General features: G+C 33.9%; 1 protein-coding gene across 2 annotated transcripts in view; it reads left to right on the top strand.

Moving 5' to 3' along the window:
• Window positions 1–20,884, top strand: part of BAZ1A (bromodomain adjacent to zinc finger domain 1A) — an 88,032-nt gene that overhangs the window by 39,276 nt on the left and 27,872 nt on the right. The window contains exons 5-14 of one of the 2 annotated variants that reach the window (XM_027520810.1): window positions 1,696–1,797; window positions 6,450–6,537; window positions 9,680–9,814; window positions 10,473–10,572; window positions 11,320–11,486; window positions 13,555–13,650; window positions 14,349–14,487; window positions 15,754–15,900; window positions 20,022–20,117; window positions 20,238–20,462. In XM_027520810.1, the coding sequence (XP_027376611.1) occupies window positions 1,696–1,797; window positions 6,450–6,537; window positions 9,680–9,814; window positions 10,473–10,572; window positions 11,320–11,486; window positions 13,555–13,650; window positions 14,349–14,487; window positions 15,754–15,900; window positions 20,022–20,117; window positions 20,238–20,462 (1,295 nt within the window). The remainder of the gene's footprint in view (window positions 1–1,695; window positions 1,798–6,449; window positions 6,538–9,679; window positions 9,815–10,472; window positions 10,573–11,319; window positions 11,487–13,554; window positions 13,651–14,348; window positions 14,488–15,753; window positions 15,901–20,021; window positions 20,118–20,237; window positions 20,463–20,884) is intronic. The other variant, XM_027520811.1, reaches the window with a different exon arrangement.

Here is a 20,884-nt window from a genome sequence, read left to right as displayed (position 1 = left end):
TGCTGTCTATGGGGTCGCATAGAGTTGGACACCATTGAAGCGACTTAGCGGCAGCAGTAAAGAAACTGTAACTTTCTGAGCTTTATGTTTCACTTTATAGTGCAGATAGTAAAGAAACTAACTCTGAAATTCAGTCAATTGACAGTTTTGGTCAGCTGAGTGTTCTCCGAGAAAGTTATATAAATCCAGATAGATTGACTCTGCAGTGTGTGTACTATATTTGTATCACTTTGTATCTTACTTTCGTTGCCCATTGCTTCTCTTTATCATCCTTTCATATCATTTTTTTCTCTATAACCTCCACTTATATCCCCTTTACATTTACACTGGCATTCTAGAGGCAGCTTTTCTTTTATCTAACCATTTCTCTCTGCTGCTGCTGCTACTAAGTCGCTTCAGTCTTGTCCAACTCTGTGCAACCCCATAGACGGCAGCCCACCAGGCTCCCCCATCCCTGGGATTCTCCAGGCAAGAACACTGGAGTGGGTTGCCATTTCCTTCTCCAGTGCAGGAAAGTGAAAAGTGAAAGCGACCCCATTTCTCTCTACTACCGTCTTCTTCTGTCCTGCCAACATTTTTTCCCACTTAGTCTATTGCATTGCAGTTTTCTAACTGATATCTCTGTTTTCACTCTATCCGCGTGTTCACAGCCAAGATGATCCTTCAGAAGTATTAAGTTAAATCATCATCACTCCAGTATTCAGAATCCTCTGGTGTCTTTATTCAGAGTAAAATTAAAGCCCTTCATGGTGACCCCATCATCGGTCCCTGCTTTTACCTCTCTGACTGGACCTTCTTTTTTTTCTCCCTATTTATTCTGCTTCTTGTGCAAACCATGCATGCTTCTCTGTCAGGACCTTAACACAGTCTTTCTCTCTTACTTTAAAAACTCATATCCCCAAGATTTTTCTCATGAGTTGCTCACTCATTTTTTTCAGATTTCTGCTTACATGTCAACTTTTTGGAAGACCTACCTGGTCAATTTATTGGGGACCATCACCCTATATGAAAGAGGAACCTTTCACTCTGTGTACTGTATTCCCTTCATAGCAGTTAACCACCTACCCTGTTGTGTATTTTGTCTGTCTCCTTACTGTATTTCTATTTTACTCACCACTGAATCCTTAATCTTTATTAGTATATGGCACATGGTTGGCTCTTAACTATTTAGTGAATGGATGGATGGATGGATGAATGAATGAATGTACCCTCAAAGGGCAGGAAAAATGAGAAATTGGTGGGGGTGGGAATTAAATATGTAGGCTTTTTGCTAGTTCTTGAAACAAGGTAAACTATATTATCTCCACTTTTGCTCTTGGATTACATAGCTATGAAGAATAAAGTAAATCCAATGTCTATGAAGAAGAAAGTAAATCCAAGAAGAAGTAAATCGAGAGCTATTTGTTTGTTTATAAATTTATCTAACCTAAACTGGGTATTCTGCTTATTTATCTGTAGTTAATTTCTTCACTCAGGAAAACTTATTGAATGAGCAATTAAAGTACCTATCTAACAAAATAGCGCTTTATACTATTTTGGCTAATAAAATAGTGAGGCATATCAGTAACATACAATCATAATTAAAAGTTAAATGCATTAAATTCTGTTATAGTATGTTTTTCAAAACTAGATTTCATTTAAAATATCTTGTTTCCAAACAAATTATTAACTTATTCATATCTTTGCTTTTTTTAGAAAGAAAAAAGATGCAATCGATCCCTTATTATTCAAATACAAGGTGCAACCCACTAAAAAAGAATTGTATGAGTGTGCTATTGTTAAGGCAACACAAATCAGGTAAAATTCTGTATCTTCTCTATGCTGGTTTAAAGTAGAATAATTATATTGTTCAGTTTATGGGCTAATGAATAGTATAGTTGAGGTGACCAGTATTTTCCTTATTCATTACTGAGTTTCTTCCTTTTTTTGCTTTTAGCTCAGAATATGTGTTTTTTTTTTATTTTCTGTTTTCTTTTTTTTTTTTTAATTTAACTTTACAATATTGTATTGGTTTTGCCATATATCAAAATGAATCTGCCACAGGTATACATGTGTTCCCCATCCTGAACCCTCCTCCTTCCTCCCTCCCCGTATCATCCCTCTGGGTCGTCCCAGTGCACCAGCCCCAAGCATCCAGTATCGTGCATCAAACCTGGACTGGCGACTCATTTCATATATGATATTATACATATTTCAATGCCATTCTCCCAAATCATCCCACCCTCTTCCTCTCCCACGGAGTCCAAAAGACTGTTCTATACATCAATGTCTCTTTTGCTATCTTGTATACAGGGTTATTGTTACCATCTTTTTAAATTCCATATATATGCGTTAGTATACTGTATTGGTGTTTTTCTTTCTGGCTTACTTCACTCTGTATAATAGGCTCCAGTTTCATCCACCTCATTAGAACTGATTCAAATGTATTTTTTTTTTTTTTTTTTTTGCTTTTATTTCCAATATTCTGGTAGGTGGGTCATAGAGGATCCTGCTGTGATGTATGTTGGAGAGTGTTTTGCCTATGTTCTCCTCTAGGAGTTTTATGGTTACTGGTCTTACTTCTAGATCTTTAATCCATTTTGAGTTTATTTTTGTGTATGGTGTTAGAAAGTGCTCTACTTTCATTCTTTTACAAGTGGTTGACCAGTTTTCCCAGCACCACTTGTTAAAGAGATTGTTTTTAATCCATTGTATATTCTTGCCTCCTTTGTCAAAGGTAAGGTGTCCATATGTGTGTGGATTTATCTCTGGGCTTTCTATTTTGTTCCATTGATCTATATTTCTGTCTTTGTGCCAGTACCATACTGTCTTGATGACTGTGGCTTTGTAGTAGAGCCTGAAGTCAGGCAGGTTGATTCCTCCAGTTCCATTCTTCTTTCGATAGCTTTGGCTATTGGAGGTTTTTTGTATTTCCATACAAATTGTGGAATTATTTGTTCTAGCTCTGTGAAGAATACCGTTGGTAGCTTGATAGGGATTGCATTGAATCTATAAATTGCTTTGGGTAGTATACTCATTTTCACTATATTGAGTCTTCCAATCCATGAACATGGTATATTTCTCCATCTATTAGTGTCCTCTTTGATTTCTTTCACCAGTGTTTTATAGTTTTCTATATATAGGTCTTTAGTTTCTTTAGGTAGATATATTCCTAAGTATTTTATTCTTTTCGTTGCAATGGTGAATGGAATTGTTTCCTTAATTTATCTTTCTATTTTCTCATTATTAGTGTATAGGAATGCAAGGGATTTCTGTGTGTTGATTTTATATCCTGCAACTTTACTATATTCATTGGTTAGTTCTAGTAATTTTCTGGTGGAGTCTTTAGGGTTTTCTATGTAGAGGATCATGTCATCTGCGAACAGTGAGAGTTTTACTTCTTCTTTTCCCATTTGGATTCCTTTTATATCTTTTTCTGCTCTGACTGCTGTGGCCAAAACTTCCAAAACTATGTTGAATAGTAATGGTGAAAGTGGGCACCCTTGTCTTGTTCCTGACTTTAGAGGAAATGCTTTCAGTTTTTCACCATTGAGGATAATGTTTGCTGTGGGTTTGTCATATATAGCTTTTATTATGTTGAGGTATGTTCCTTCTATTCCTGCTTTCTGGAGAGTTTTTATCATAAATGGATGTTGAATTTTGTGAAAGGCTTTCTCTGCATCTATTGAGATAATCATATGGTTTTTATTTTTCAGTTTGTTAATGTGGTGTATTACATTGATTGATATGCAGATATTGAAGAATCCTTGCATCCCTGGGATAAAGCCCACTTGGTCATGGTGTATGATCTTTTTAATGTGTTGTTGGATTCTGATTGCTAGAATTTTGTTAAGGATTTTTGCATCTATGTTCATCAGTGATATTGGCCTGTAGTTTTCTTTTTTTGTGGCATCTTTGTCAGGTTTTGGTATTAGGGTGATGGTGGTCTCATAGAATGAGTTTGGAAGTTTACCTTCCTTTGCAATTTTCTGGAAGAGTTTGAGTAGGATAGGTGTTAGCTTAATGGCAACGGAATCATACTTATCAATAATTACCTTAAACGTAAATCGGTTGAATGCCTCAACCAAAAGACAAAGACTGGCTGAATGGATACAAAAACACAAGACCCCTACATATGTTGTCTACAAGAGACCCACCTCAAAACAGGGGACACATACAGATTGAAAGTGAAGGGCTGGAAAAAGATTTTCCATGCAAATAGGGACCAAAAGAAAGCAGGAATAGCAATACTCATATCAGATAAAATAGACTTTAAAACAAAGGCTGTGAAAAGAGACAAGGTCACTACATAATGATCAAAGGATCAATCCAAGAAGAAGATATAACAATTATAAATATATATGCACCCAACATAGGAGCACCGCAATATGTAAGACAAATGCTAACAAGTATGAAAGGAGAAATTAACGATAACACAATAATAGTGGGAGACTTTAATACCCCACTCACACCTATGGATAGATCAACTAAACAGAAAATTAACAAGGAAACACAAACTTTAAACGATACAATAGACCAGTTAGACCTAATTGATATCTATAGGATATTTCATCCCCAAACAATGAATTTCAGCTTTTTCTCAAGCGCACACGGAACCTTCTCCAGAATAGATCACATCCTGGGCCATAAATCTAGCCTTGGTAAATTCAGTAAAATTGAAATCATTCCAAGCATCTTTTCTGACTACAATGCAGTAAGATTAGATCTCAATTACAGGAGAAAAGCTATTAAAAATTCCAACATATGGAAGCTGAACAACATGCTGCTGAATAACCAACAAATCACAGAAGAAATCAAAAAAGAAATCAAAATTTGCATAGAAACGAATGGAAATGAAAACACAACAACCCAAAACCTGTGGGACACTGTAAAAGCAGTCCTAAGGGGAAAGTTCATAGCAATACAGGCATACCTCAAGAAACAAGAAAAAAGTCAAATAAATAATCTAACTCTACACCTAAAGCAACTAGAAAAGGAAGAAATGAAGAACCCCAGGGTTAGTAGAAGGAAAGAAATCTTAAAAATTAGGTCAAAATATGTTTTTTATATAATGTAACCCCCTGTTTAATATTTTTCACTTTTCTATTTAATTTTTGACTTATACTTTGAATATAATTCTGCTAGATCTTGGTTAGTCTTATTAACTCATTTTCTTCTTAATTGGTGAACCAGAGATTATAAGATGGGAAAGTTATGCTTGATAATAGAAGATTTAATTGACTTGCAGCTCTTTGTTAGCATCAAATGATAATACTACTCCTATAATAAAAGAGATAGTAATATTCGTCTAAGGTAGCCTTACTATGATAGAGTAGCTCTGACAAGGAGGACTTCCTTCAGTAATAGAAAGGTTATATGTGTACTGTCTAGTATGGTGGAAGTGTGGCTAGTAACAGTGCAGAACTGAAGTTTTTATTTTAATTTTATTTATTTAAAAAACATATGGCTAATAGGTGCCATGTAGAGCAATACATTTCTTGAGGACTAGTATATTTAGTTAACAGTCAAAAGAAAATTACTCTCAGCTAGTGTATGGTGCTGGGCTCCTTTTTCAGACCTTTTTTTTCATGTAGTCCTTCCTATAGTTTAGGAAAAAATACATATTTTGAGGAGGGCCACTACTTAAGAACTCCTATATTGTTTGTTTACTCATAGAAATTTTTAACTTAGCTTTTTCTTAAAAGGAGTACATTAAATTCAATTGAAATATTTGCTTTCTTTCCAGAACCTTTCTAGAAATACTTGTTATGTTTATTTTTTTGTCTTCTGTGTGTGGTGATGGTACTATTGTGGTTGCTGTTTTTTAATTGGGGCCTAAGGAAAATGAAAAATAGTGTATTTTTAAAGCTTTAATCATTCTAACTCTTTAATTTTAATCTCATGAATTTGCTGGCTTACATATGAAGTTTAAATACAAAATATTTTACAATTTGATAAAACCCATGTTCACTTCTGTTCACAATATCCATTTGAATGTTGATTTATGTAGCACTATGTGATACATGGTAGTCTGTGAATTTTGATTATGTTAAGAATTTTAATGGTAATACTTATAGGGATGATCATCTAATTTTATAAAATTTGGTTTACTCTGTGTAGTATATTTTCTTTGAGGTTTATTTGATTTCTAAGTGGTTCCTAAGCAACAAATGCATATACTGTTTTTGTAATAGACTTTTATGGTAGATCCACTCAAGTAGATCTTATAACATTCTACATAAATACTTCTTTACATATAAATATATATATATTCTCTCCATCTTTTTTGTTTAATGAAGTAGTAACGTAAATACTTCTGTATAAGTTTCTTGTAACTTATAAATACTATTGGAAAATGAAATGTTCTTTTCCTAGGTTTGAAACTGAATTATGGATCTAAAGAGATTATGGAGCTCAGATTGAATTCTTGGATATTAACACTTTCTTCTTTCTCCTCCTTTTCCTTATAGCCGGAGAAAACACCTATTTTCTCGTGATAAACTAAAGCTTTTTCTGAAGCAACACTGTGAACCACAAGATGGAGTCATTAAAATTAAGGTAGTTAGAACAGTGATATTATTTGTTGAAAAGAAGGAAGAAAGATAAAAATGAGTAGTGTTATAAGGTTGTAACATTGCAGAAATGTTACTCCAAAGTTGCTTGAAAATAGCTCTCTCTACCTGGAGCCAGTTTTTAGTTTCTTTGTATTCATTGGATTAAATACAGTTTTTATGCAATTGCTAGAAATGCTAGAGGCCTCAGTTACTTCTACGGTTCTCCTTGTATAAAAAGGTCAACCACGATAGATGAGAGTAAATGGAAGACTATGGGGGAAATTCCCTGGCAGTACAGTGGTTAGAACTCTGCATTTCCACTACAGGGAGCTCAGGTTCGATCCCTGGTCAGGGAACTAAGATCCCACAAGCTGCATGGCCAAAAAAAAAAAGGTGAATGGATAGGGCAACTAGAGTTTTCTAATAGTAATGCTGGCTCAGAAAAACAGATTCAAAGAACAATGCTAAAATAGATCCTACTAGGTAAGAAGATAATATATATAATAAAAAGAATCTCAGAGACCAATACTAAGCAGATAGATTATATTTCATTAATAACTATTTAGAGGGAAAAAACCAAGTTTCGGAACCTCATATTGTACACTCCAGTAAAAAGTTAAATGATAAAACTGAAACTAATTTTTTTAAATGAGAAATACTTATATTGGGAGAGAGACATTAAGTAAAACAATAGAATGGATTAGAGAAATGTATGCATGTATCGAAAGTCAGCTACTGTATGCCTAAGATTTGTGTATTTCATCATATGTATATATTACATCAAAAGAAAAGATACGAAGGAAAAGGGTATTTGGTTTATGTGAAGAGTAGTATTTCACATCTCTAGAGACAAAGATAAATAGAACTGGGACACTTGGTTAACTACTTGGAAAATAGTTGGAACTACTTGGAAAATAGTTGGGTCTACTTGGAAAATAGTTGGCTCTATTTGGAAAATGTTGGGTCTAACTCAAAAAATAAAAAGGACATAAAATAAATCTTAATGTTATTTATGCTAAAGTACTTAGGTGGAGCAATATAAAAGAAATACCAAGGATGAGATTGATTTGACAATATGAACTTATGTAGGATTAAAAATGTCATGAACAGATTTAAAGGGCAAGTGCTAGAGGAAAGATACTTTCAGTGAATACATTGAGGAGCTCAAATCAATTATAAAATATGAGAACTCCATTAGAAAAATAGACATGATCAAAATTTATAGTGGATGAAGTATAAAACTTGAAAACATGTAAGGTAAAATCATCTGAAAGAATTTTTAAAGTATTTGTCTTGATAAGAGAACATGATTTAAGCATTCTTCTGTCTATAGTATTGAACAGGTAGTCATGTAAAATGATGCTTAAAAAAGTTGATGATTTAGACACTTGTGATAAATGGCTAGAACAGTACCTAACATTTGATAGACAGTCAATGAATATAGCTGCTTATGTGTATCATAAATAGCCAGTTGGCCAGTTCACCTAATTTTATAAGATTTCTTCCACATCAGCGAATAAAAATAGCCCAAATAAGGAAAAAATGGTGACAGACATAAGTTTTCACCCAGGAAAATAAAGTCAATAAGTTTGAAAAGTTCAACTTTACTTAATAAGTAAATAAAAATTAAGGTTTTAGTGAATATTTTTCTCTTAGGAGTATAATGAAAGATGGTTAGTGGCTATTCTAGTATACTTATACACACACACACACTCCCCCCCCTTAAAACAACCAAGTTTGATACACAGTTAGTAGATATTCTAGTACACACACACACACACACACACACACACACACACACCCTTAAAACAACTAAGTTTGATACCCAGTATGGTGAATGTAGTAGACTGTTGTTAGGAATACCTGCAAGAACACAAAGATGTGGGATTTTTTTTTATTGTGTGTGTTGTGTGTGTGAATAAGGATACCTTGGCAGTTAATATAGTAAAGCCTATTTGATCCTCTTTGGGTATGTGTTTCAGAAGAAGCCATCCACTTATACTTAAAGTACTGTTGTCTATAAAGTGAAAGTTGCTGAGTCATGTCTGACTGTTTGCAACCACATGGACTATACAGTCCATGGAATTCTCCAGGCCAGAATATTGGAGTGGATAGCCATTCCCTTCTCCAGGGGATCTTCCCAACCTAGGGATGGAACCCAGTCTCCCACACTGCGTGTGGAATATCACAGGTTATTTAAGTGGGACAGTAGACAGCCATCTTAATGGAATTTAATGTGAAATCTTAATGAATTATTCATTTACTGTGTTAGGTATTAAAAGCTATGTTCTACCAAAAGTAAAAATATTATTATAGTAAATTGAATTCCCAGTATAAGCAATCCTATTTTATTAATAACTTAAAATTTTATATCATCACATTTTCTGTATTTCTGTAAATAGCATTTTTTTTGGAGAGGAAGAAAGAAGATAATCTTTGCTGTTAGACCAAAACTTATCTTCAGAATTGCTAATCGAAAATAAGAAGTTTAGAGTTGGACATGGATGAAAGTAGAAGGAAAGAAACTCTTGATTTTAGCAGATATCCAGGAACCACACAACTTACAGTAAAAATGAGGTTGACTTCTATGAACTTAAATTTTGAGTTGAAACTTTATAGAAATTTATCAGTATTTCTGCTTTTATCCAGACCAGCTTTAAAATTTGATACATAAAGTATTTAAGTTATCATTTCAAACTGAAGGGGGAAGTCTAAATGTTCAGCAGTTAGGCTAAGAAAAATTTATTGATTTAATATAGTGGATTTTTTAATATTTAATATATGGATTATTTATTTACTAGAAAGCCTCATACAAAATTAGTCAAAAGCAAACAAAAAAGATTATTGTATAAGTGAAATTTTGAGATAGTTTTAGAATTCAGGAAACTGTTGAAGCATTCTTAAATATTTTATGGTGAAGGAATCCTTTGAATTGTGGATTTCTTCCTGGTAAAGCTGATTAATTATGTAATTTTTAAAAGGATCAAGAAATAAAATGTATGTTACTACACAATACACATAAAATTCTAATGCTTTTGACCTGGTTTTTAACAGTAATCATATGACATGTTAAAGCTTATATACATATGATTTACTAATGTGTTATTATACCCTGTGTCGTCTTTTTTTTTTTTTTTTTAATGAAGGCATCATCTCTTTCAACATATAAAATAGCAGAACAAGATTTTTCTTACTTCTTCCCTGATGATCCACCCACATTTATCTTCAGTCCAGCTAACAGAAGAAGAGGGAGACCTCCCAAACGAATATCTGTTAGTCAGGTAAATAGAGAATAGATAAAAAGTGCACAGTAGTTCTTAATAAAACTAACCAAAATTACGAGTAGGGTTTGGCTCGCTTCACCCCTGGACCCTGTAGGAAGGAACACTTTCCTTCACACAAGAACAGGGTGTAGTGTATTTTGACAACTGCTTAGCAGTGAGGCTTGTAGAAGTTTCAGGTGTGAGTTAGACATGAGTCTCATGCCACAGGGGTTTCGTACTGAAATGTAAGCAGTTACTAAAATGTAAAGCATGATAGACTACAAAAATGTCTCTGACATGTGTTTACTCTGCCTCTTTCTTATTTGATGTCTACACCAGCTAGTTTAAGTACCCTGGAATATTTTTGTTTGTTTTTCTAATGCATATTTTTAAGGCTCCTCTTATGTATTATTGGTTTTTTTTTCTGGGAGGTTTTTGTACTAATTTGTAGAACTATAGAATTAACTTATATTCTATATGTTACTATGATTAGAGTTACTAAAAGTTCAATTATATTTTAGAATAAAACCTTAGTATAAAGAAAGTATAATTGATGAGGGCTTTACATTTTTTCGTTTTTTAAGTGTAAGGAAAAAGTAGACCAGTTTGTAAAAGTTGTGGTTACAACTTTACTTTCTTGGTTTTTATGTGTGTGTTTTGTTTTTATTTTTTTTAGGAGGACAGCATTGCCAGTAAACAGACTATTGCAGGCTATAGGAACAAAACTACTAAAGAAAGAGACAAACTTTTAAAACAAGAAGAAATGAAATCACTGGGTGAGTTTTAATGTAAAGAATATACCAAAGATTTTGGCAAACAGAAGAGGCTTAATAAATGTCTCCAATTCCTTCACCTTCATTTGTTGTCAGCCCTCTTAATACCTTTTTTTGTCTCCAAAAACTGTTTAGTTACAGGAAAGTGTATTTCTCTGTGCCTAGGTAGGGGATGTTTCTAAAATGGCTTATTTCTGGTTTTGTCTTTCTTAAGATTAGTTTTTTCCCTCATATAACTATTAATTTCTTTGATAAATGAGACCTCTGTTTATCTCTTAAAACAACATTTCAAGGTATAACATATCCTCTATTAAACTGACCTAATGCTAGATTAAGCACAAGTTGGCAGTTTCTAGCCATTTTTGTTTGATTCCTACAGCCTTATAAAACATTGTTTCCCAAATGTGACTATATACATGAATCATTTGGGAATCTTACTAAAATGAAGATTCTAAATTAGTAGGCCTGGGTGGGAGAAAAGATTCTGCATTTCCAACAAGGTGGTACCTTGCTGCTGGTCTTAGGGCCACACGCAAGGCTTTCAAAGGCAGGTTTGTGTTTGTCCTATGGCAGTAGTTTGTCTTAAACAGAGAGGACTTGCTCTTCCCATTTTAATCACCAGCTGACTCCCTCTGTGAGTGTCTCTTGATCTCATTTAAACCTTAAAATATTTCTGAGGTTCTTTTGTTACATTTAAAAAGTGTGGTATTTTCTATCTGTGTATAATTCTAAGTCTGATCTTCTCCACAGCTTTTGAAAAGGCTAAATTAAAAAGAGAAAAAGCAGATGCCCTAGAGGCAAAGAAAAAAGAAAAGGAGGATAAAGAAAAAAAGAAGGAAGAATTGAAGAAAATTGTTGAAAAAGAGAGACTGAAGAAGAAAGAAGAAAAAGAGAGGCTTAAAATAGAAAGAGAAAAGGTATATCCAAGTATATTAGTTATACTCTCCACAAATAGTAAATAGTATTCAACACTTTATATATTTAAGTTCATGGTTAATTTAAAAATACTTTTATCACTTTCATTTACATTTATAGTTGTGCATAGAGCACTGATAAATGGTATTGGGATATCTCCATTTTCCTTGGAAAATTTAATGAATGATTTAAGGTTCAACATATATGAGTGACTTTACGTCTCAGAGCCTCTTCCGAAGTACAATTCTAACGTTGCTTTTCTTCATTGTTTAGACTTCATATTTAGGGAAATAAAACTTTCAGAAGTAAAACTACATTGTTAGAAAAATACAATAAAATGTATGAGCGATAAGAATTAGTGTAGTGTTGTTATTTTCCTTGAAGAATAAATTATCTTTGTTTCAGCAAATCTTTTATTATCATCTTCAGCGGTAGATATTTCTTAGAGAATTCCATAGCTGGTTTCTTCTGAAGTCCATCGTTGTCATTGGTTTTCTGGATGTTCACAAGCACCCTTGGAGAAGGACATGGCAACCCACTCCAGTATTCTTACCTGGAGAATCCCATGGACAGAGGAGCCTAGTGGTCTACACCCCATAGGGTTGCAAGAGTGGGACATGACTTATTGACTAAGCCACCACAAGTACCCTAGATGATCATGTTATATATTATGTTCATTTAAATTGCATGTGTTTCTTGAATTATTTCAGATAGGCCCTTGCGTGGAAGTAGGGAGTGTCTGATATGTGTTCACTCCAGAAAGTGTAGAATACAAGAAAAAAAAAAAAAACCACTTGTAACCTAAATGGTAATATTTAGAGATAGCATTATTGCTTTGATTAATTTATTTCTAACTTTATTGTGGCGCTTAAAGAATAAGATCCAGCATTTATAATTTTGTATATATATATTTTAACATTATTATAAACATTCTGTCCTGCTACTAAATAAACTAAGTAATGTGAAATTTTTAGTGACTGCATGTAGTATTTAATCAAATAGATACAGGTAAGCACTTTACAAATTTTTGCTCATAAACAAGGATACTTTGTTCAAATTTATGAACAAAAGTCTTTCCTGTTTTTGGATTGTGTCTCTGGATTAATTTGTAGAATTGAAATACTAGGTCAATGGGTAAGAACATGTTAAAAACTTTCTGTACCTAGTGAACATAGGTATTTGTTTGTCAAATGTGTTGTACTTATGTATACTCTTAGCAACAGTGAATGAAAATACCCATCTTATTACACCCTACAAGAATTATTTGGGTGGAGGGAGGGCTTATTTCAGCAGGCCACTCAAAGCACAGTTAAGTTCTGTAACTATCTAGGTGTTTTCTGTTAAACTTGAGAAGTGTACATCTGTTTACTTTCAGTGTTAATAAATCTCAAAGAATATTAACATGCATTAAACATATATATTATTACATAGTTAACATATTTATTGGAAATAATTATAACAAAATATTTTGTTTACATTCTGCTTTATCAGAGACTTTTTAGGGTCAGTATTTATCCTGCAGTTTCAAATACCAGAACCAAGAAGAAAAGTTGTCAAAAGACCAACTGAGCAAAAAGTTCACCAATTGTACTCTAATATTGCTTTTACTTACTGTCCCCTCTGTGTGTCTCTAGGCAGTTAATTTTTAAATGAATCTTGAAAACTAATGTATTACAAATATAAGGGGGGGGTAGTTATGTTAGGTACTCTAATAATTTCTTATCTCTTCACTTGAGATCTCATTAATTTAAAGTGGAGAAAGCACTGCTATAGACAAGGTCAGATTGAATTAATATTTACCCATGAGTTGCTATGTGTCAAACGTCTTTCATCTTTGTAGCAGTTGTATCAGACAGGCATTGTTTTGATCAGTGGTTTTAACCCTTTTATGTACAGCAGAATCCCCAAAAGAGCTTAGTAAAACATCAGTTGCTGGGTCCCAACCCTGGAGTTCCTAGTCCAAGAGATCTAGGTAGGGTGCAAGTATTTGTGTTTCCTACTAGTTCCGAGGTGATGCCGATGCTGCCTTATAAATATCTTATAAGAATTTTTATTGACCTTTCATTTTAGGAAAGAGAGAAGTTGCGTGAAGAAAAGAAAAAGTATATGGAATACTTAAAACAGTGGAGTAAACCCAGAGAAGATATGGAATGTGATGACCTTAAGGTATAAGCACATTATGTGATGTTTCACACACCTGTGTAACAGAGGAGATAGCCAATTAGGCAAATATGTATATTTAGAGTTCTAGGAGAGCATTGTTAGTATTTTATAACAAGCTTTGATAATGATTCTTATCCTGTGGAAATAGTTGGTCATCTGTGCTATCCTTGGTAGTCCAGTAACCACTGGAGCCAGGCAAACATTTAATGTGGTTACTGGACAAAGATTCTGCCTGTCTCCAGAAATAACCAAAGTATCTATACCAAACTCATTCATCTCATTTTATATGGAACCATTTCTAAGACAATAGATGGTAGATTAATTTTGTTCCATATCCTAAGGAAAATACCACATTAGAGATCATACTGATATGGCTAATGCCTTGGCCTCAGAATCTAGGTTAGGAGTCACTCGTAACTAGGAAATGTAGTCAGAAGTACAGCTCAACCTAAATTATGCTGTTAGTTGAATGAAAGAAAAAATGATTTAGTAAGTAATTTAGAGACTGTGATTTAGTATAAGGTATAAGGTTGAATTAAAGCCACCGCATCTATAATTTTTAAAGTTCTAAAAGTGATTATAATGAACATCCAGGGTTGAGAAATGTGAAATAGTTCTTAGGTAAAGAATATATCATATCTGTCTTTGTACAATTTCCTGTACTTGGTTCAAATAGTTATATAAATTGTTTAATCTTGCAGGAACTTCCAGAACCAACTCCAGTGAAAACTAGACTACCTCCTGAAATCTTTGGTGATGCTCTGATGGTTTTGGAGTTCCTTAATGCATTTGGGGAGCTTTTTGATCTTCAAGATGAGTTTCCTGAGGGAGTGACCCTAGGCAAGTGCTATTGCTATGTGATAGTTCACCCTAAAATTAGTGGTTTAAAAGAACGAATTATTCTCTCTCAAAGTTCTGTAGAGTCACTGGACCCAGCTATCCAGTCCTCTCTTGGGGTCCTTCATGTGATTACAGTCACAGTGGCTGGGACTGGAGTCACCTCAAGGCTCACCTGGCTCAGTGTTCAAGGTGGCTTCTTCACACACATGCCTGGTACCCCGGTGTTCCTCCACATGGTGTCCTGCTTTGTCAGAGTAGCCTGCACTTCTTATGTGGCAGCGAGTGCTCCAAGGGGCTGGAAACAGAAGCTATCACTTTTCTTAAAGGCCAGGCCTAGAACTGCCAAGCCTTGCTTCTGCTGTATTCCATTAGTTAGGCCTCCTGGGATTCAAGGGGGTGAAGGAATAGACCTCATTTCTTGAGGGTGGCATGGTATGTAAGTGCAGGGAAGGGAGGGATTGACAGCCATATTTGAAGACAAGTTACTGCCTAACTTTAACTTACGATTGCTTCTCCTCTGCACTTACATACTGTTACTTTGTATGTACATCATAAGAGCTAAATTAGTATGAGAAGGGCTTTAGATCCCATTTTAGATTTTTAGCTAACCAATAGAAAAATAATCTTCTTTAGATCCAGATAAAAATTCTAAAAGAATTTTAATGCCACTCTTATTTTATCGACTGTATTCTTCAGGAGGGCTTTCACAGTCCCTTAGTTTTTCTTTATGAGCTAGGTGAGGCATGAATCACTGTGCCTTACAGATCAAGAAGGTCTAAACAACGCTGGTTGAGGTAAGACATTTAGGGTAGGTGAATTAGATGAGAATTATTTATGACCTGAACACAATATTAGGATTACAGCTAATGCTGATGATTACCTCTTATGTGTACTGTTTGGTAAACAGTCATGTCCCATATAGCTCTTGAGAACACTGGGACAACAATAACATCTTTGGTGTCATTACTCAAATTAGAGTAAGATTATAATTTTTAATATATGACTAATTTGCATCTCAGGTTTAAATTTAGGTGAAATATTGTATCAACTGAGGCTAATTTGGCTTTCTTTGAATGCAGTGATTTTTGGCTTATGATTTTGTTGTAATTACTAAAAATTACTTTGTGATACTTGGCTTTACCTGATGGGCACTTAAGAAAATAGTTACACAGGCTATTGTTGATTAAAATGTTTATTGTTCCAATGGAGTTGTTTTTCCAGTATGTGACCAGAACTTTAAATTCATTTTAAACATTTTATTCACAGAAGTGTTAGAGGAAGCTCTTGTAGGAAATGACAGTGAAGGCCCACTATGTGAATTGCTTTTTTTCTTCCTGACTGCCATCTTCCAGGCGATAGCTGAAGAAGAAGAGGAAGTAGCCAAAGAGCAAATAACTGATGCTGACACCAAAGGTCAGAATTCAATATTATTGCTGGCTGATAGTAGCTTTGTAGTGAAATAAACTTGTGATTAAATTTTAAATTAACTTGGCTTTTACAGTTATAAAACATGGTCGTTCAAGTTACTTGATTTTTGAGTCATATGCTAGCAACACATTATCAGTTGTTTTACAGAAGCTTTGTTTTAATATATCCTGTTTCTGATGACCTTAAAAATGCTGCAACCCCCACCCTGCCAACCTATCTTGTTTTTTATTCCTCTAGATTTCTCCTGTGATTTAGGAATCTTACAAATTTCATTGACCAGTATGTGTAATTCCAGGAAATTTACTGAATAGCACTGAGTTTTTGTCCCCATCCGAGAAAATACTTCAGTTGTTGTTATTAATACTTTAAGTTAAAAGTATTATTACTGATTTCATTTCATTCTGACAATTTTTAGATCAGAGTTAAGGAACATTTAATTTTTAAATTTTGCTAGTTTGAACTAGAAATTTTGCTCTTTAATTTCTGTACAGTTAAGTATCTAGAGTCTGTATGGTACATATTAATGTAGGAATAATTCTTGGGGAAATATTATTTTATTTTCAATACAGAGTAGAGTGTTCATTGTTTTATTTAGGATTTACCTCAATCCAAGGAATTGTTAAGCATTTATATTAACAGGTTGATTTGACTTCCTGAATAAAATTCTCTGTGAATTTTGCCACCTATGAGATCGGACCATTAAATAAACTTTAGTGTATTATGTAGAAATACACGATAAGAAATAGTTTCGAGCCATCTTGATAGCATAATCTTAGTAGGAAAAAAAATGGGACATTCCTCCATTCAGGTAGCGTGGTTGGCCTTAGATACTTTGAGCTAATTTCCTTTATGCCTGGTCGATGGAGCAATAGGATAGTCATGAGGATGTAGTCAGTTCAGTTGTCTTTTGATTTTGCAGTCAAAGTTCAAGCAAAATATATTCTCTTGCTTGAGTGCTAATCACTCTAGCTCCCTTATCAAGGCCATTTTAGCAATGTGGTCTTCATTGTCATCTTGGATGATTTAGTCAGTTTCATAAAAGGGAAGGGAGAGGGGTATATCCATTTATAAAACATCCAAAGATTTTCTATTGACAAGTACCACCACTAAAGATGGATGATCTAAGATAGACTGTGTAACATATATTCATTCTTTTAACCTTCAGGTTGTCTTAATGACCGATAACATCACAAGGTTATTGACCAAATTCTGACCTTAATACAAGACATAAAGCTTTCTTTAATTCAGGATTTGAATTAGGTGAATTTTGTAGTTTTGGAAGCCTTAATGACAAAAAGTGGGGTCAAAAGGAAATTATATTGGAAAAGCAGCTAATGTAAAGGAAAAACTGTTGATGTTTGTATTGCCATTTTATTTTCCATTCATGATTTGTCATTCCTGTAATTTTTATAGCTCTACTTCTATACCAACTGTCTATAAAGTCTACCTCGGAATAAGTATTGACCATTAATAATGCTTTGTTTGAAACTATTTAAATGTTATGGAGGGAGAAAAAATTACTTCAAAAATTTCACCCTTCTCTCATTTGCCTATTACCACATTTTAAATGGTGACTTCAGTTTCATTAAGGGCCCCAGACTGTTCCCCCAGGTATTTTTCATGTATTCTCCCATCTCAGTAACAAAAAGGGTTTTCTGTAGTCTTCCTGAAAGCACCTGACATAATCACATGGGATTGAATATTATTTACTTCTTCATTAGCTGGCCTTCCGTAAGGTGTTTCTTGCTCCTTTTAGAAATGGGGAAATTGGGCAGACAATAAAAGCGTGTATTTACCTCAGTGGTGAAACATGAGGTCCAGTGAGGTCATTTACTGAAGATCACATAGAGAGTAAGTGATGGCGTAACGAGAAAGACACCATGTATGTGTTGTTTTATCCTCATACCACCATTATAAGGAAGATGTAATTATTTTTGCCTTTATATGTAAAAGAAGCTTAGTCTTAAGGAGTTTAATTAACTTGCCTAAAGACACGTGGCTAATAAGTGATGGATACAAACTCAGGCACTCTGGACTGGAGCCTCGTAATGATTACATTTTATTACCTTATAATATGGCAAAGAAGTAATTATCTGTCAAGAACATGTAATTTTTTGGCCTCCTTGTTTTTATATTGAATCTTGGAAATTTTGACCAGCAATTTTTTAACTTAGATTATAAATATCAGTTCCTCTCTTTAGTCTTACATCATGAACTTAAATGCCTTTCACAAGTATAGAGACAAAAGCATTCTCCTGATATATAATAGTTATGTGTATTGCTGAGATGTTATTGTTTAGTGTTGAAATTATATGTACCTGATTCTAGATTATGATGATGATAAATGTATGTTTCAGGTGGTCATCCCCCACACAGTTTAGCTGTATTCTCTTGGTATGATGTATCCAAGTGACTATCTCAGCAAATAAACCCTAGAATGATATTTACAGTTTCTTGAAAGAGCAATTTGGTAGATAGATGAGTTGAAGAATATGTATTTTAGCATGTTAAACACAACTAAAAGTAAATTGTCATTTTGTTGGTTGTCCATTTCCTGAGGCCTTTACAGCCTTTGTCCCAGGAAATGATAGCTTACTATAGATAAAATAAGTTGAATTGCTGCAAAGGAAGAGAGCCAGTACACTTATACAGCTTTTTAACTAGGACTTGTTAATTTTAGAGTGCCTATATTAATTTTAAGTTTGTTTGGCTTTGTATGTAAAATGAAAATTGAAAAAAGTTTTACATCTAGTATTTCCCTGGTGAGGAACATTATAAATGTCTGTCATTTCGACTAAATTCATGGCCTTGTAGGAATAACTTATGTATATATGTAACATTTAGTTAGGTAACTTCTCCTGTGTGGTACTGTTTATGCTTCAAATGCTGTGGAATTGTCAGTAACTGTAATCTGACATAATCCCAAAGGGCCTTTTTCCTTTAGTAAAGGACAGCAGTTCTTTTCTCTAAGGTTCATTTTTTCAGCTTGTGAACTTTGAGGAGGGAAAGTAGAAAGTGAAGGAACCACAGAACCAGGTTAGCTCAGTGATTTCCCAGCTCTAATCCATGGAGGCCTACAAATTGTACAGGGATTCCTCCCTGCTAGTGTAGGAGAGTTGAAAAGATGAATGGGCAGGATTATCATCTCCATTCACTTTATATGGTGCTTCCAAGAAATACTTGAGGAATTTGAAAACTGCTGATCTTGACTTAGCGCTGTAAAAAAAATGAAGCCAATTAAGTGCCTGATCTAGAGGCTACGTAAGTAGAAACTAGGGATGGACAGAGCTAAGAGTAGAATTTACATTATCTGAGACTTAGTCTGAAGCTGTGTCTACTGTGGTAGAGCAGAAGGGCTTTTTATCAGCTTAAAAGTTTTTTCATTGGTGACATTTTATTATCTATGTAAGGAATAATTGTATATCCTAATGGTTTAAATATATTTATGTCAGTAGACTTGCTCTTTGGTCCTATTTGTAGCTTAAGCACTGTTTTCAAAGCTGAAGCAGTTTACTTAGAAAGTACAGGGATATCTTCCTATTGTTTCATGGATCAGAGAGTTTGCAAAATAAAAACAGGCAATTTAAATGAAGAGATAAATCTGTGGTTAAGTGACAGTAGTATTGTCTTTAAGTTCTTCTAGCTCTTTTCCTGCGTTGGTTTTGTGATGATTACAACTTATACTTTGTTATGATTCAGTATTTGTAATTGAATATTTATGAAAGATTTGGATATCTTCAAATAGATTCTGATTTTCAAAGTAGAGTTTTTTTAAAGTTATATTGAGCAAGGAAATTTGTCTTTCATTTTAAAGTGTATTTTACCATATTTTTGGAATGTGTATGTGTATCTTGTTGGTAACTTGGAAATTGTCTTCTCTATGTTAAGTAAGGGGAAAATTAGTGTGTAGTACATGTCTTAGGATTTATAGTTTTAGGTGGAGCCTAGGCAGAATGTGAATGATGCTTGTGGTACCTAGTGTCAGTTCTTTTGAGGTTCCTGAATGTTAAGCTGTTTGCTGTTTCTTTCATCATTTTAAAAAGGGCATTATTCCCAAATATTCAAGCTTTGATTTGCACTAGAATAAAGTATTTATTTCCTTAAAGATCTAACAGAGGCTTTGGATGAAGATACAGACCCCACAAAATCTGCACTGTCTGCAGTTGCATCTTTGGCAGCTGCATGGCCGCAGTTGCATCAGGGTATGTGTGGGTTTTTGTTTTTTTTTTTATTGCCTTTTTATTTTTATAAAGGTATATTTTACATTACTGAGGATTTATTGTTTACATTCTAAATGACTGTTTCGTTTTTAATGACTATAGGCTGCAGTTTGAAAAGCTTGGATCTCGATAGCTGCACTCTTTCTGAAATCCTCAGACTACACATCTTAGCTTCGGGTGCTGATGTAACATCAGCAAATGCGAAGTACAGGTATCAGAAACGAGGAGGGTTTGATGCTACAGATGATGCTTGCATGGAGCTTCGTTTGAGCAACCCCAGCCTGGTGAAGAAACTGTCAAGCACTTCAGTGTATGATTTGACACCAGGTAAACTTTGCAAGTTAGAATTTGTATAACCTTCCTACTTATGCCCAGAATACTTGGTAGCCGACGAGAAAATTTTAGATGACATTTAGTTTTAAAAGAGAAAGGAAGAAAACAGTCTTTTTAAAAAAAATTATCAGAGTACAAATAGTGACCTAAATTAACTACAGTTGTTATTCATATTAACTTTTAATTATTTATGATTTTCTTGTCTTTTTTCTCTTTGGATTTTCTATTAATTTAAAAATGTGTGGTTAGTTTACTACATCTAACAAGTCTAGAAAGATAAGTGGGAATTAGCTAGCTTTAATTTTTATTTATTAATATATCAGAAATGTAAGCTGTAGCTGCAGAATGCTAACATTCAGTTGAGTAAATGTTTGAGCAGTGAGGCACAATATGTAAAATTAAGAGTTTTTTTTACT

Source organism: Bos indicus x Bos taurus, chromosome 21 (assembly GCF_003369695.1).
Source record: "Bos indicus x Bos taurus breed Angus x Brahman F1 hybrid chromosome 21, Bos_hybrid_MaternalHap_v2.0, whole genome shotgun sequence".
In the NCBI taxonomy this organism is placed as follows: domain Eukaryota; kingdom Metazoa; phylum Chordata; class Mammalia; order Artiodactyla; family Bovidae; genus Bos; species Bos indicus x Bos taurus.
This window is presented reverse-complemented; position numbering and strand designations above follow the sequence as displayed.